The sequence below is a fragment of the Hibiscus syriacus genome, unplaced genomic scaffold (genome assembly GCF_006381635.1).
Source record: "Hibiscus syriacus cultivar Baekdansim isolate YM2019G1 unplaced genomic scaffold, ASM638163v2 tig00002511_pilon, whole genome shotgun sequence".
Lineage (NCBI taxonomy): Eukaryota > Viridiplantae > Streptophyta > Magnoliopsida > Malvales > Malvaceae > Hibiscus > Hibiscus syriacus.
Window position 1 is genome coordinate 2640452 of NW_024061932.1, and position 14418 is coordinate 2654869.

A 14418-nucleotide genomic window follows, 5' to 3' on the forward strand; every position below is an offset into this window, starting at 1 on the left:
TGGCTGCACGTGATGCTCACGCACTGGGATTCCGTGACCAGACTTTCCAGAACGGCTGATCGGCACATGGCAGACCTCCTGGAGTCAGCGGTGTCTCGAGAGGGACCTCCAGAAGTCATCGGTTGAAAACGACCAAAAACCCTCCTTTCTTTTGATACCCAAACAGCCCCAAAAAAATTCAACCACTCGAATAATTTAGACCATCTAATACCATGTAGAAACGATATAGAAAGTATTCTCGTATATATTATTCATCAATAGAAAGGGTTATATATACACAACTAATATAGCTAAACTAGGTAATTAAATATATTACATTTAATAGAGTATATATTAGTCTAAAAGTTAGCCTAATAATTTCCCTAATAATATGTAACAGATAGCATAAAAAGAAAAATAATAGTTGGATCCCTCCAGAGGATTTAAAGGGCATTTTCCATCCATTCGATTTGCACCTGGCCTTATAACTCTGCCCCTTCGCCTAAATTTTCCTCTCCAACTTCTTTCTCTAGCAATATCCATTTCATGTTTCTCTTCTTCCCCACTATCATATTCACATCAGGAAAATGCAACCATATCCTTCCAAAACAAAATATTCTTTCAGAAATAGAGCACATTTTTGCTAAAAATTACATTCAAGAATCAACGAATTATTCATCCATGTACAAGAAACGAGTAAAACACCATTTCAAACCGAAGATGCACTGAAACATATTTTCCTTCAGTATGGAGCTATTCTTGACCATCCTCTCAACCATTTTATCAGCCAGTGTCCTTGTAGGTTCTGCAAACCTCAGTGCTTGAAAATTGGATAAGCACCTAATCCCTTGTACATTAGACGGAACGGAATATGCCAACCTGTTAGAAAAGGGTGCAATGCTAACAGTCCTGAAAGGATGAAACCATATAGCAATAAGTTTGCTGCATATGATGTGTTGCAAATCCATGTCAACAAAGCATTTTCCATTGGAAATGAAGCAAGTGGATAAGTAGATTATAAAAAAGTGAAGAGAACAACTGGCACTCGCTTAACATAACTCAAGTATAGGTAAAAGTGAAGACTAATAAATACTTTCAACTCCGGAAGATAAATCAGAAATATACCACCTGAATTAATAAAATAGGTTCCAACCATCACAAGGCATGTTTAACAAATTAAACTAAATTGAAGAACTATGACCAATAACTGCTGTTGTTTTGACAAAAATGGTCAATGAAAGATTCGACATTGGAAAGAACAGTTTGGACATTCTAGACATATAAATTAGTGTCATGTGCTGAACAGAGGCAAACTATACTTCAAGGATTTTTGGTTGCAACAAGAAGAGTCTAAGTGCTTCAATTTCAAAGCAATTTCTTTCGGGACTTCTCAACTATTATTCAAACATTCGACATTAGTAAATTTTTCTTTGCTTGGAATCATTTGAAAATTTGTTGAAATTCATATAGCTTTCCCAAAAGGAAAGCAATGTATGAAAAGGAATCTCATAACCGATTCAGACTAATTACATATAAACTTAGTTTCACGGTACATCATTTGTACTCATCATCATTCTTTTTAAAATTGTGTTTCTTCTAGAGGCAAACATAATACTTTCGTGCTTATTTCAAATACAATTGGAAGACGTTAACATTGATTTGATTTTCTCACAATTTTGCTTTCCTAGAAAGGGAAACATGGTACACAAAGATAAGTAGAATGCATACCCCATTGCCTCTAGTTTTGGAAGAACCTTTTGGAGATAATGGGCTGCGCTTGACCAACCTTTTACTCTCAAAATAATAATGTTGCTAATATTATTGTCAAACCTCTGAAGTACATCATCAGGGAGCTCCCTAACCACATTCACATGATTTCTAAGTGCATGTATAAAGTATTGTTCATCAAATATATCTCCAAACTTGCTGGCAATCAATTGAAAAAAGAAAAAAACGTATTACAGATTGTAACATCTTATAGGAAAATAAAAACTATTGTGATCTAAGTTGTAATTCAGATATAAAAGAACAATCATGCAAGCTGACAGCATTCGTATTTTAAAAGGTGGTCTCAAGATGTGCATGCAAGGTGCTCATTTCTCGATGATGCCTAAAAACAAAAGAAATTAAAAATGAGGTCCTTTTTTATGTCAAACTCGTTTAAACTTTTTTTTTCTCTAGAGGCAGTTGATCAAATAAAAATACTAAGAATAATAACCGTAGTTTCCAATGCAATTGACTGTCTTTCTAGTTTCTATGCTTCTAAGACAAGTACAGTTCTTTCCATTAAATAAACATTACAAGGATTAAACCTCATTTTATGGTAAAAATTTGTATTACCATTATTATCATTAACATTTTTTTCTCAATTGAGATCATGAAATTATTTGTATAATTTTTTATTATATTCTATTTCCAAAATAAAATTAGCATTAGAAAGTATAATTTCTCATTAGGCTAGCAAATGATCTATAAAGCGTAAAACAGTATCTGCCTACACCTTAGAGTTTCACCTTCTAAAATTAATCCCATCACTGATGCCTACAAATCTGCAGCCAAATCTTTGTCTTTCATTTTGATTGGAATGATATATTATCATAACACAACAGAAAGAGAAGAACAATATTTGGGATGGATAAGCAGAAAAATCGAGAGAATGACGCCATCAATAAAAAGTGGTTCAAGTATTTTTATTGTAAGAGATATCAACAGGACCAAGACACAAAATTTAAACCCAGTGAAATTGCATATGACCAAACAGCTTAGGCTTTTATGGAACCCCCAAGACCAAAGAAATGTAAAGATATTTGTATGCTTAGAAGGAAGAAGTGAAATATATATATATATGGTGGCAAAATTGTGCTCAATTTTATTTATTTATTTTTTTGATAGGAAGTGGAGGCCTCGTTAAAAACCCCCTTCATGATTAACGAAACACCAATCGGTGTTCCTTAATCAGCGGAAGGATGAAAAGAGTACCTCAAAATTCATTAATAGGTAAAAGATTACAAAAAGTTTAAACCAACAATCCCCATACAATAACAACCCGAAACACACCAAACAACACATCTTTCACACAATAAAACAAACATCCTAATCCAAGTATCCAACCAACAACAGCTACCCAAATCCAACCTAAGCTAAGCTATCAGCTTCAATAAAAGCTATTCAGTCAACCGTTCTGATAGCACCCTCCAAAACTCTTATTAACAGCAATATCTATCACTAGATGAAGAAAAACACCAGGACAACTATCTAAATACATAACCCAATCCACAGCAAGATGCTATCAGAATCAATGATCCACCGATTCTTAAATCTCTGAAGAATGACTCAAAAGAAGTACGCCCGTCTTGATAGCAATAAGCTCCAGCAAAGACAGAGGGCCTGGATCTGTAGAATTCTATGAAAAAACCCATCATCTTACCAGCCTCAATCTCAAATGACTCATTCCATAGAAGCCAAATTCTAACACAAAGCCATGAGCTTCCATACTTCAAGAGACCAAAAACAAGCTTCGAAATCACTCTATCCGCCATTTTACCACTTATTACTCGTCTTTTCGTCGGAGACAATCCGAACCTCCAACTCATTATCAATAATCATAAGCGAAACACCTGAAACTTCCACTTCTTCCACCGCAATAATTTTCCGAAATCAAAACCACTTTTGAGCCTTCAAGTTCAGTCAATTCTTCCTCGCATTGCAACTTATTCTGATTATTCTTACTTCGACATTATCTAGCCTTCCTTTGGGGAGCCGAATAATTCTCTTGAATTAATTGGATCGAGCTATAATTTTTATTTATCCCCTCCTTTGCTCTGGTTCTGCCTGGAATTGTGCTCCCTCGATTGAGTAGACAAGCAAAGGCTCTGACCTAAATCCTCACTTACTATCCCCGGTTTGGGTTTTTCATCCGCCCGGTCAACCATAGCCCCATCCTGTTGGACTTCCTATCCCTTGGATCTTTTGATAGCACAATTATTAGTAAGCCCCATACTAATCACATCCTTCACCTCCTTTGACTCTAAACGACCATCCAAGATGGGAAAATCTATTAAAAAATCCTTTATCCCTTCATTAACAAGTGTAGTTTTGCAAATATTCTTGTTGTCATCTTCTGCCTCTCTCTCCGCGTGATCCATCACTACCTCGTGTTCCACCCCTTCCTCGATTTGCGTTTGAACCATCCCCTGACCCATAATTATTTCCTCCCCTATGTTCCTTTCCTCCTCATCCTCACCCGACAAGATGCTGCCTCTAGCTCTGTTCCCCATACAACATAATAGATTGTCTTCTTCCTCAAAACCCCTATCAGAATTATTCTCCTTCGATGAGTCCACATTTCTTCCTACCGGTGAATCAGAATCGGCATCTTCTTTTTCTTCCCATTTTCGAAACAAAGAATCACTTCTAACTGTGGGAAATTCCACTACTCTAATCCTAATAATATCTCTACCCGCTTGCAAGTCTACCACTTCATCAATTAATTCTTTCCTACAAGTTGCTATCTGAATAGTCATCTCCTCACATCCCAAATCTTGAAGTGCGTTTTCTCCCAGCGCTAAGCATTCTCCATTGTTGTGCTATCCTCTTAAATGTGCTATGATTCCAGCAGTGAAGCGGCATACCAAATAGTTTAATCCATGTTACTCTTTCCGACGCTCTGTAAGATTCTGACCAAGGTTTAACTTCCTGGAAAACTTCATTTAAAATCACCCAGTTCTGCTCCTTCAAAAATCTGTATGATTCTTCATCATCTATTTACAATAAGAAATCTCTCCCTCCAAGGAACTTGGTCTTAATATCTCCTAGACCTCCTGCTTGTAATCTACCTACCACCTGACTGAAAGAGCAAAATGACGCCATCGTTCCTACAAGGTTCTTTTGGAGCTTTCGAACAACTTCCTCATCTACATCCCCCTGAATTAGCCTAGTCCTCTTTCTTTGCTAGATCCTCCGGACTAACACCACTAACGCTTTTTCCTTGTTTAACCCTGGTTGTAGCAATGGAAGTTGTTGGATACTTCAGTTTCCAAATTTGCTTCCTAGTTCCATACCGAGCTTCATTGACTGATAAATGATATCCTAATAACCAAAATCCATTTAATCTATGGACTACTCTAACTGTGCCATCTCTGTTGGAAAATCTAACAAACCGAAAGCGCTTTCCTGTTCTATCATTCTTCCTTGCAATATACGAACTAATCACATCTCCATGCCTCCGAATAGTTGACTCAACCCACTCCAATGATATCTAGGTGGAATGTTTTGCACGAACAAAGTTACAATCTCGCCTACCTTCCCTGAGCTTTGAGCAATAGATTTAATTATTGACCTAGAGAATAGACTTAAAGAAGCATCCTAAAGAATTTTTTTTACAACGCCTTATTTTTAGAGAGAATCTTACTTGACTATTTTTCAAGTACAACACCCCCAAGAATTGTGAATATCACATGGTAGCTATCTCTCAATTCTACATACACCATAAGCTATAAATGACAAAGAAAAGAGGGCACCCATGCATTAAAGAGTTGTTTCAAGGTGGGCGTTAAGGGAGCTGGAGAGTGTCAAGGTGGGCGTTAAGGGAGCTATTTCAGCATCATGGACGGTCGTTCGTGTCTTCATCCCGAGAGTGGTAGAGAAACCAAAATATAGAGTTTCTACTGTTGCCTTTGTCCAGATCAAAGAAAAGAGTCTGAGTAACGCTATTGTGAAAGTTAACGGTTTTTTAATCGATGGGAGGGAAGTTTCAGTGGGGGTAGCGAAATACCAGAATCCTCGGAGAAGTGTAGCCTCTGTAGGCTTAAAGTAGTCTGAGAAGAATCAGTTGGATGGTATTACAGAGATACAGAACAATGTTGGGAAAGTGCTAGCGAATAGTATAAGAGATGAGATCGTATAAAGAAGTTCTAGTGAATAGAAAGTGTGGGGGCTCTACACGAGCTGGGAAAACATAGGGGAATTCTTCAAAAGGAACAAGGAAGAGGAACGTATGGCAGTTGCATATTCCGCGAAAATAATCAGATTGGATGAAACGAACATTGGCGAGGGTCATCGAAGCATCTTTTGAGCCGGAGGTGGTGTAGAAGGCCTTATACAATGATGGTATTGATGTTAATCTGGTAAGCTGGGGTTATGCATGAAATTCTTGTATTGTCACTTTTAAATCGATCGAAGCCTTAGAGGAGGATTGAAATAACAAAAGAGTGGAATTGTCTTTCTGGTTTGATTGGTTGGAACCTGTTCTAGGTGATCATGGAATTCCATTGGCATTCTGCCTGGTTGAGTTGGTTGGTCTTCGTTGATATGTTGGCAGGAGTCCTTCCTTCAGAAATTAGCTGAAAGATGGGGAGTTCAAGTGTGTATAATGGAATCAACGAGTAATGGAGGAGACACGTCCGTGGCTAGGATGATGGTTAGAGTGGCTAGTCCCTTCGATGTCCCAAGAAAGATCACGGTAGGGTCGCATGGTCTATCTTTTATAGTGAGATCTAGATTAGGCTCGGTATTCCAGAAACCAAGTTTTCCGAGGGAGATCGATTCGGTCGGGGTGCCAGAAGATCTGTGGTCTGAGGATTCGTCGGAAAAGGATTAAAAGGTGGGAGGTTGGCGGTGAGGGTGGTTGAGGATGATCAATCGATTTAAGAATCCGTTAGTATGGTTGCTTCGTGATTGGCAGGTGGAAGGACGAATGGTTGTAATGAGGAGAAATCGAGAGAACAATTATTAATGTTGGGTTTGGAAAATGGGAATATTAATGAAGCAGGGATAGTTTGTAGTGAACAGAGGAGGGCATTATTAGGTGATTATACGGGATTGGAATTAAGAAGAAATGTGAGCTTACCAATAATTGATCAGGTCCAATATGATGATATGAGTGAGCCCAGTTCCCCTATTATCAATATACACCCTGCTAGGCCGGTCCTTAAAATAAATCAATGTGTGATTAGGAATGAAACTGGATCTTAAGCTCATAGCCCAGCGGTTGTTGTGGGAGATGGCTCGGGTGGACTGGAAGTAAGATAGTCGTTGACCAAATGAGGTGTTAAAGGAACTAGTAAAGAAAGGTGTGGACTGAATGTGTGGGGGGGAGTTAAAGTTGAGGGTTCTCAGCCAGTGCAATCTAATGATAGAAGATTGGGAAGGGTTGCTTCTCGTTCCGAGTATAATGTTTCGGTTAATGGTGAAGTTAAGGGCAACAGCAAGGAAAAGAGGTTCGAGAGAGTTTACTGTAGGTATGGTGCTTGGTTTAAAAAAGGCACATCAGGCGCGCTTGATGCGTGATGCGACCGTTGCGATGGTCAAAGCGCATCGGGAAGCCTGATGCGGTAGGGGGTACATAATGAGGTTGATGCGATCCGATGCGGCTGGTGCGGTCTGATGCGGGCCGATGCGTTTAATAAGATTTTTTAGGCTTTTAGTTGGACTAGTTTATGTTTCTAACTTAATTACTGGAATGGCTTAAAAAGCCCATATTCAATTGACCTAAATCTCTAATAAAATGTTACCTGGTTGCTGCTTTCCTCCATCGAGCTTTCCCACCTGCTATTGAAGATCTGTCTGCTGCCATTGAAGAAGCTTGAAGGTAAGTCTCAATTTTTTTTTTACATTTATCATCGATTTTACTGTTTCTTTTCATCCCTTCCACTCGCAATAGACTTGCTACTACTTTTTTCATCCCTAAGTTCTTATGTGTACTAAAACAAGTTGTTTTTTGTTGCTTAAATGAATGAACTGTTTTTACGTCCTATAGATAAGTTCTTTTTGTTGCAATAGCTTTTAGTTGCAAAAGCTTTTAGCTTTTAGAAACATAAAGAAGTTGTTTTTTGTTGCTTAAATGAATGAACTATTTTACGTCCTATGATTTTACTGAAAAAACTAAATCAAGAAGCTTTAATGATGCAATAGCTTTAAATTGATTTTACTGAAGGTTTAGCGAAGAACTGTTTCTTTTTGTTGCTAGGGTGTTTTGATTGTTTTGCTACTTGCTACTTGTTTAAGCTTTTATGTGTACTAAAACAAGTTGTTTTTTGTGATTTTTAGTATGGAACCAACTCCTAGTACAAAAAAACATTTGAGATCATTGACCATAGGTGGGAACATCAACTCCACCGACCTTTGCATGCCACGGGCCATTACTTAAACCTATCCATTTTCTATGATGATGTGAAGCGGATTGAAAGTTGTGAAGAAATAATGGATGGTTTACAATCTTGCATTGAAAGGTTGTCCTCGAATGCTCAAGTGAAAGACCAAACCATAAGAGAATTAAACAAGTATAAGAAAGCCGAAGGGATGTTTGGTAAAAGTCTGGCTATTAGGTAAAGGAAGCAAATGGCACTGGGTGAGAATAATTCTATAAATGTATTAAATTAAAAATATGTTATTACTCTTATGCATACTGATTTTACTCTTCTAATTTTTTGCTCCTTGTAGCGGAATGGTAGGAAACATATGGAGCTTCGGCTCCTAACTTGCAAAAGTTTTCCATACGAGTTCTTAGTCTTACTTGTAGTGCCACAAGTTGTGAAAGAAATTGGGGCGTTTTTCAACATGTAAGTGTAATAGTGTATATATATTCCAATTTCGTACTTTAATTAAAATATATTATCAATTAACATACAATTTAATTTTTGATAGCTTCACACCAAGAAGCGCAATAGGTTGACACAAGAAAGATTGAATGATATGGTTTATGTTAAATTCAATCATTCATTGCAATGCCGAAAGGGAACCCCTGATCCTATTGCTTTGGATGATATTGATGAAAGTAATGAATGGTTGATGGGTAGAATGGAAAATGATGAAGATGAAGAAGATTTGGTGTTTCTTGATGATGATCTTACATGGGATGCAGTGGGTAGGGCTTCCGGGGCTAATGAGCCAAGTCATTTCACTAGAGGATCAAGAAGAGGAGGTGATGATGGAGTCGGCCCATCAAGAAATGATAAAGGAAAAAGACTCGCTCTTGTTGATGAAGATGAGATGGAGGAAGACATTAGAGTGACTGATGATGATGAGGGAGATGGAGACGTGCTCGGGTTAGATGATGGGGACCTTGGAGACATTTAGTTTGTGACTAGAGAAAGTTTGGAGAACTTTGTGGGGGGAAGGGAAGTGGGGGCTATTGTTGATTGTCTTTTGGTTGTTTTGATTTTCCTACGTGTACTTGTCTATTATGTTATTTAACATTTATGAAGTACTATTAAACTACTTTTGGTATTAATTGATGTATTTTTTATATATAAGTATTTACAAGGTATAAAATTAGTTCAAAAGTATTTTTTTATGAAAATTAGCGCATCGGGTTTGTGATGCGAGCGCATCACGCATCACGCATCGGCTCTCGGGACACTAAACGCATCAGAGCGCATCTCGCATTTTAAAACCAAGGTCTGGTGAAAACGGGATATATGTAGATCGGAGGCTGGTAACATGACGATGCGATTACAGGAGGTTGATGAGGAAGTCAACGCTACTTGGGAGGCAAGTAAGATGTTGGGTATAACTTTTAGGGGAGGAAAAAGAGCGAACCTTGTCCAATTAGGGAGAGGGGTTAGGGAGGGGGATGGGCGTTAGTTCCCTGTCACGTCCTATAGAGGTCTTTGGTTTTTTGTTTATATATATTAAATTTTTTGTGTCTTACTTGGAACGTGCAGGGCTTGGGGAGAAAGAATGTGAGGGCGATTAGGGGTAAGATCGTGGTGAAGAAGCCTATGGTGATTTTCCTGCAGGAAACCAAAGTAGAATTGGTTAAATCGTCTCTGTTGAGGAGGTTGAGAGGGAGGTTATTTCAAGGATGTGTTGTTGTTCCTTCAGTGGGGTTAGCAGGCAATTGTTAAGTGTATGGGACAAGGAGAAGATTGAAGTAATGGATCAGTTTGATGTTAATAGATTTTTAGCGTTTTTAGGAAAATTTAAAGAAAATGGCTCTTAGTGTTGGTTTGTCAACGTGTATGGTCCTTCCATTGAAGCGGAAAAAGAAGGTTTTTTTGATGAGCTATACTATTTTATTGATCAAGCAGTTTGGCCTATCCGTGTATGTGGGGATTTTAACACCTATTTGAATCCGAAGAAAAAGTAGGTAGGTCTCAAAGTTATCATTCAATTCGGGTGTTTTCTGAATTTGTTCAGAATGCAAATCTAGTGGATCTTCCATTGAGTGGTGGTAGTTTTACTTGGGGGAATAATAGAGCGGATCAATCGGTGGTCAGGCTGGACATGTTTCTTATTAAAAAAACGTTTTTAGATCTTTTCCCGAGAATTTCTCAACTAATGCTTCCTCATTCTCTCTGAACACAATCATGTTCTGCTGGAAAATTGCGTGATTAATTGGGGTCCTCTGTCGTTTAAATTATTTAACTATTTGATTGAGGAAGAGAGTTTCTAGGAAACGGTAAAAGCGAAAATCGGTGAACTGAAGATGGGGAAGAAACATAGAGGAATAACATACCTTTTGAAAGGAGTGAAGGCGTCTATTAAAGATTGGACCAGAAGTAGACACTTTGAACTACCAGGAAAGATCTCGGCTCTTGAGAAATCCATTCATGAGATGGAGTTGGCCTTGTAGTAGGGTCGCATTCTGTCTCTTTTGAGGAGATCGTGAAGGCTAAAAATGAATTATGGAGTCTTTACCATATGGAGGAACGAATTTGGCATTAGAAGTCGAGGTGGAAGTGGTTCTTGGAGGGGGTTTGTAATTCTAGATTATTTCATCATTGTGCATCCAGTAAAGGTAGGGTGAATTCTATCATCTCTCTGAATATTAATGGGGAGAAGTGTTCGAATCTGAGCGTTATTAGAGCCCATATCCTTGATTTCTTTAAAGTCGCCTATAACACTAAAAATACTATTGAATTAGAGATGGACATTGGTTTTTCCAGACTTAGTACAGACATTGCCACACAATTGGAAGTTCCGTTTTCAGAAGAAGAAATATGGGAAATAGTTACAGAGTCGGATCCTAACAAACACCAGGGCCAGATGGGCTGAATATGGGTTTTCTTTTTAAAATTTGGCCGAACCTGGAAGATGAGGTGATGAGGTTTTGTGGTGATTTCTTTGCTGGAAAGCAGTGGGAAAGAGAAATTAATCACTCTTTTATCACCTTGATCCCTAAAAAGTTGGGTCCAGAATGCATTGAAGATTTTTGCCAATCAGTCTTGTTGGGGGACTTTACAAAATCTTGTCAAAAGCTTTAGCTAGGAGACTTAGAGGTTGCATGGATTTATTAATTGGGCCTTCCCAATTCGCATCTATCTGAGGCAGGCAGATTCTGGACTATTCGTTTATAGCAAATGAAGGTATTGAATATTGGAGGAGGAAAAGGTTAGCTGGAGTTGCCTTTAAAGTTGATTTCAGGAACTCATATGACTCGGTTGATTGGTCTTTGTTATTAAAAGTAATGGTTCTAATAGGTTTTGTGGAGAAATGGTACTCTTGGATTAGTCAATGTATTTCGTCAACCACTATTTCAGTTTTAGTGAATGATTCTCCCACAGAGGAATTTAACATTTCCAGAGGGCTTCGACAAGGTTGTTCTCTCTCCCCCTATTATTTTTTTTGATAAGATTAGAAGGCCTCATTAAAAACCTCCTTCTTGATTAATAGATCTTGAAAGCTCCTTAATCATTGGAAGGAGGAAAAGAGTGCCTTAGATTTTCATAAAAGAAAATAAGATTACAACCTCGATAAATCTCTTCGAAAAAACCCTTACAACAGTATATAAATCCCACCCGAACAGGAATCAAATGCTAAACTGAATTAGCCTATTTCAGCCTTTGCTAAAGCATCGGCGTCCATATTAGCTGACCTAGCAACCCAATTTATAACCCCCCCAAAGATCTAAGATTGTCAACAATATCACTAACAACAAAAGCATAAACAACTGGGCATGAATCGACATTGTTGATCCAGTCTACTGCAACCCTACTATCACTCTCAACAATCAGCCTATCTTTGACCCTCCCTTGAGAAGAAGCATATAATGAAATACCCCTCTGAATAGCTTTAAGTTCAATCATATTCGGAGGTCCCAGACCAGCTGGCTCTTGAAAAGAACCTAGGACTGAACTTGAATGATCCCTCCAAATACCTCCTATACCCGATTTCTTCCAGTCACTACTAACGGCTGCGTCCACATTCAATTTAAAAAAACCAGAAGGGGGAGGTCCCCAAGGGAATGAGGAAGACTTCATAGAGCTGTATGGAGAGTAGGAATATGCTAATGAAGGATCCATAATCAAGGAATCCTTATGAATAGAAACGTCCTTGGGCTTAGCTAGAAACCAAGAAGCCAGCCTAACTCGTGATAAGAAAAATAACTCTAACTGATCTAGCTTTCCCCCTTTAAAGACAATAAAATTTCTGACCTTCTAAATGGTCCAAATGATAGCCCCAGGAATGAAAGTCCAAATAGAAGAATTTGATTTCAACTCATCCCAAGCAGTAAGAAAGGTTTTTGCATCAGCAGGAAGCACAGAACTAAATCTCCAAAAATTATAAAACTTGTACCACAAAGCCCATGCAACCGAACATGTAAAGAATAAGTGCGTGGAAGTTTCCTCAACCAATTTACAAAGAGGGCATAAATCATCCTCGATACCTTGAACCCCTCTTTTGATCAGTTCAGATTTAACAGCTAGCTTGCCAAGCACAACCTGCCACTTTAAAGATTAAACTCTAGGGGGTACCAAACCTCTCCAAATAATGTTATTCCAGAAGCAAACATCATCTTATCCTGAAGCACAACTTTTAATACAAGAACTGACTGAAAAAAACCATCCCCACTGCCTTTCCAAAGTAAAATATCACTAGAATCTTTAGACAAAGAATAGGGAGAGATAAAGCTCACCAAGTTACACCATTGTTCAACCTCCCAATCATTTAAATTTGTTCTAACTTGAACATCCCAAACCCATCCAGAAGGAAGGAATTCCCCAAACTCACAAAGTTTACCAGATCTATTAGAAGAAACTGAAAACAACCTAGGAAAAAGAAACTGAAATGGATAATCTGTAGCCCAACTATCTTGCCAAAAACGAATAAGCTTACCATTTCCAACATAAAAACTACACAAACTTTGAAACTTAGAGCCAAAGGAGTCTTGTTTGTAATGATTGTTAACCACGATCTCCAAAGCCAAGAAGATTGAGGAGGAACCTTGCTATCAAACAGTAACCTTGAAGAATCAATGTTGTATTTGCTACAGATAAAATTCCTCCAAACAGAGTGTCTCTCATTTGCAAATCTCCAACACCATTTCCCTAGCAATCCTCTATTCATACTAGTCAGATTCCGGACTCCCAGACCACCCTCGTTCTTAGGTTTACATACATCATCCCATTTAACCTAGTGAATCTTCTTTGAACCATTTCCCCCTCCCCCTCCCCAAAACAATTAGACATGATCGAGTTTAGAGCCTTAAGGATTGAAACTGGAATCTTGAAAATAGACAATAAATACGTAGGCAGTGAGGACAAACCGATTTGATCAAAACCAGTCTCCCTGCTAATGAAAGTGTAGCAGCCTTCCAACCCGCTAATTTAGTATGAAAATTCTGCACCACCAGTTCCCAAATAGAGATGCATTCTTAGTTCCCCTAATGGGAGACCTAGGTAATTAGAGGGGAAACTCCCAACCGAACAACCAATAGAGGTTGCCTAGGTCTGAACCTCCTCTTGGGAAATATTAATCCCAAACAAACTGCTTTTCTTTAGGTTAAGTTGCAGCCCTGACATAACCTCAAAAACTCTGAGCCCCCTCTTCACATTCATTATCTGTGTTTTCGAAGCTCCACAGAAGATAATTAAATCATCAACAAACTGTAAATGTGTGAGCTTGAAAGACCCTTCCTTCTTGACAACTGTCAAACCAGAAAATAGTCCTTCAAAAACAACCCGCGGTATTAATAAATTCAACAACTCCCCTACTAGATTAAATAACAAAGGTGAAAGTGAACACCCCTGTCTTAGTCCGTTGGCCATCGAAAATTCCTCGGTTGGAGACCTATTGACTAACACTGAAATAGAGGCAGTAGAGACACATTTCCTGATCCAACTAATCCAAGTCGAACCAAATCCCATTTTTTCCATCACCTTGAATAAGATAGGCCAATCAACCGTGTCATAAGCCTTTTTGAAATCTACTTTAAAAACACAACCCTTTAGCCCTTTCTTCCTCCATTAATCAATGCCCTCGTTAGCAATGAGGGAGCAATCCAAAATTTGCCGACTGGGTATAAAAGCAAATTGTGATTGGCTGATGATATCTCCCATACAACTTCTAATCCTCCTTGACAGACACTTGGGAAGACACCTCCTACTAGACTATCTTGTATACACCTCCTACTAGACTAATAGGTCTATAATCATCTAAACTTCCAATGTTAGAGCCCTTAGGAATAAGGGTGATAAAGGTGTGGTTAATACCATGTTC

The 14418-nt window shown here is 38.4% G+C and overlaps 2 protein-coding genes across 3 annotated transcripts; both read right to left on the reverse strand.

Annotated features, from left to right (window-relative positions):
• Positions 1–415: 415 nt before the first annotated feature.
• Positions 416–1903, reverse strand: LOC120146085 (O-fucosyltransferase 9-like). Of its 2 annotated transcripts, none has more exons than XM_039159749.1 (3): positions 1708–1903; positions 685–888; positions 416–579 (listed from the first exon to the last, which is right to left on the reverse strand). In XM_039159749.1, the coding sequence occupies exons 1-3, from the start codon at positions 1710–1712 to the stop codon at positions 462–464; spliced, it is 327 nt and encodes a 108-aa protein (XP_039015680.1). In that variant the 5' UTR covers positions 1713–1903; the 3' UTR covers positions 416–461. The 2 variants fall into 2 exon arrangements, with proteins under 2 accessions (XP_039015680.1, XP_039015674.1); XM_039159743.1 differs by having other exon boundaries at positions 667–888.
• Positions 1904–11807: 9904 nt separating this feature from the next.
• LOC120147440 lies at positions 11808–12221 on the reverse strand. The gene has a single exon (XM_039160825.1). It carries the CDS (start codon positions 12219–12221, stop codon positions 11808–11810), a length of 414 nt encoding a protein of 137 aa, XP_039016756.1.
• Between the last annotated feature and the right edge of the window lie 2197 nt (positions 12222–14418).

Coding starts and splice junctions, on each gene's coding strand:
- LOC120146085 (XM_039159743.1), bottom strand. Junction 580..666: donor TGGTGTTTTACTCGTTTCTT/GTACATGGATGA, acceptor TTGTTTTGGAAG/GATATGGTTGCATTTTCCTG.
- LOC120147440 (XM_039160825.1), bottom strand. CDS start 12,221: ATGGATCCTTCATTAGCATATTCCTACTCTCCATACAGCTCTATGAAG.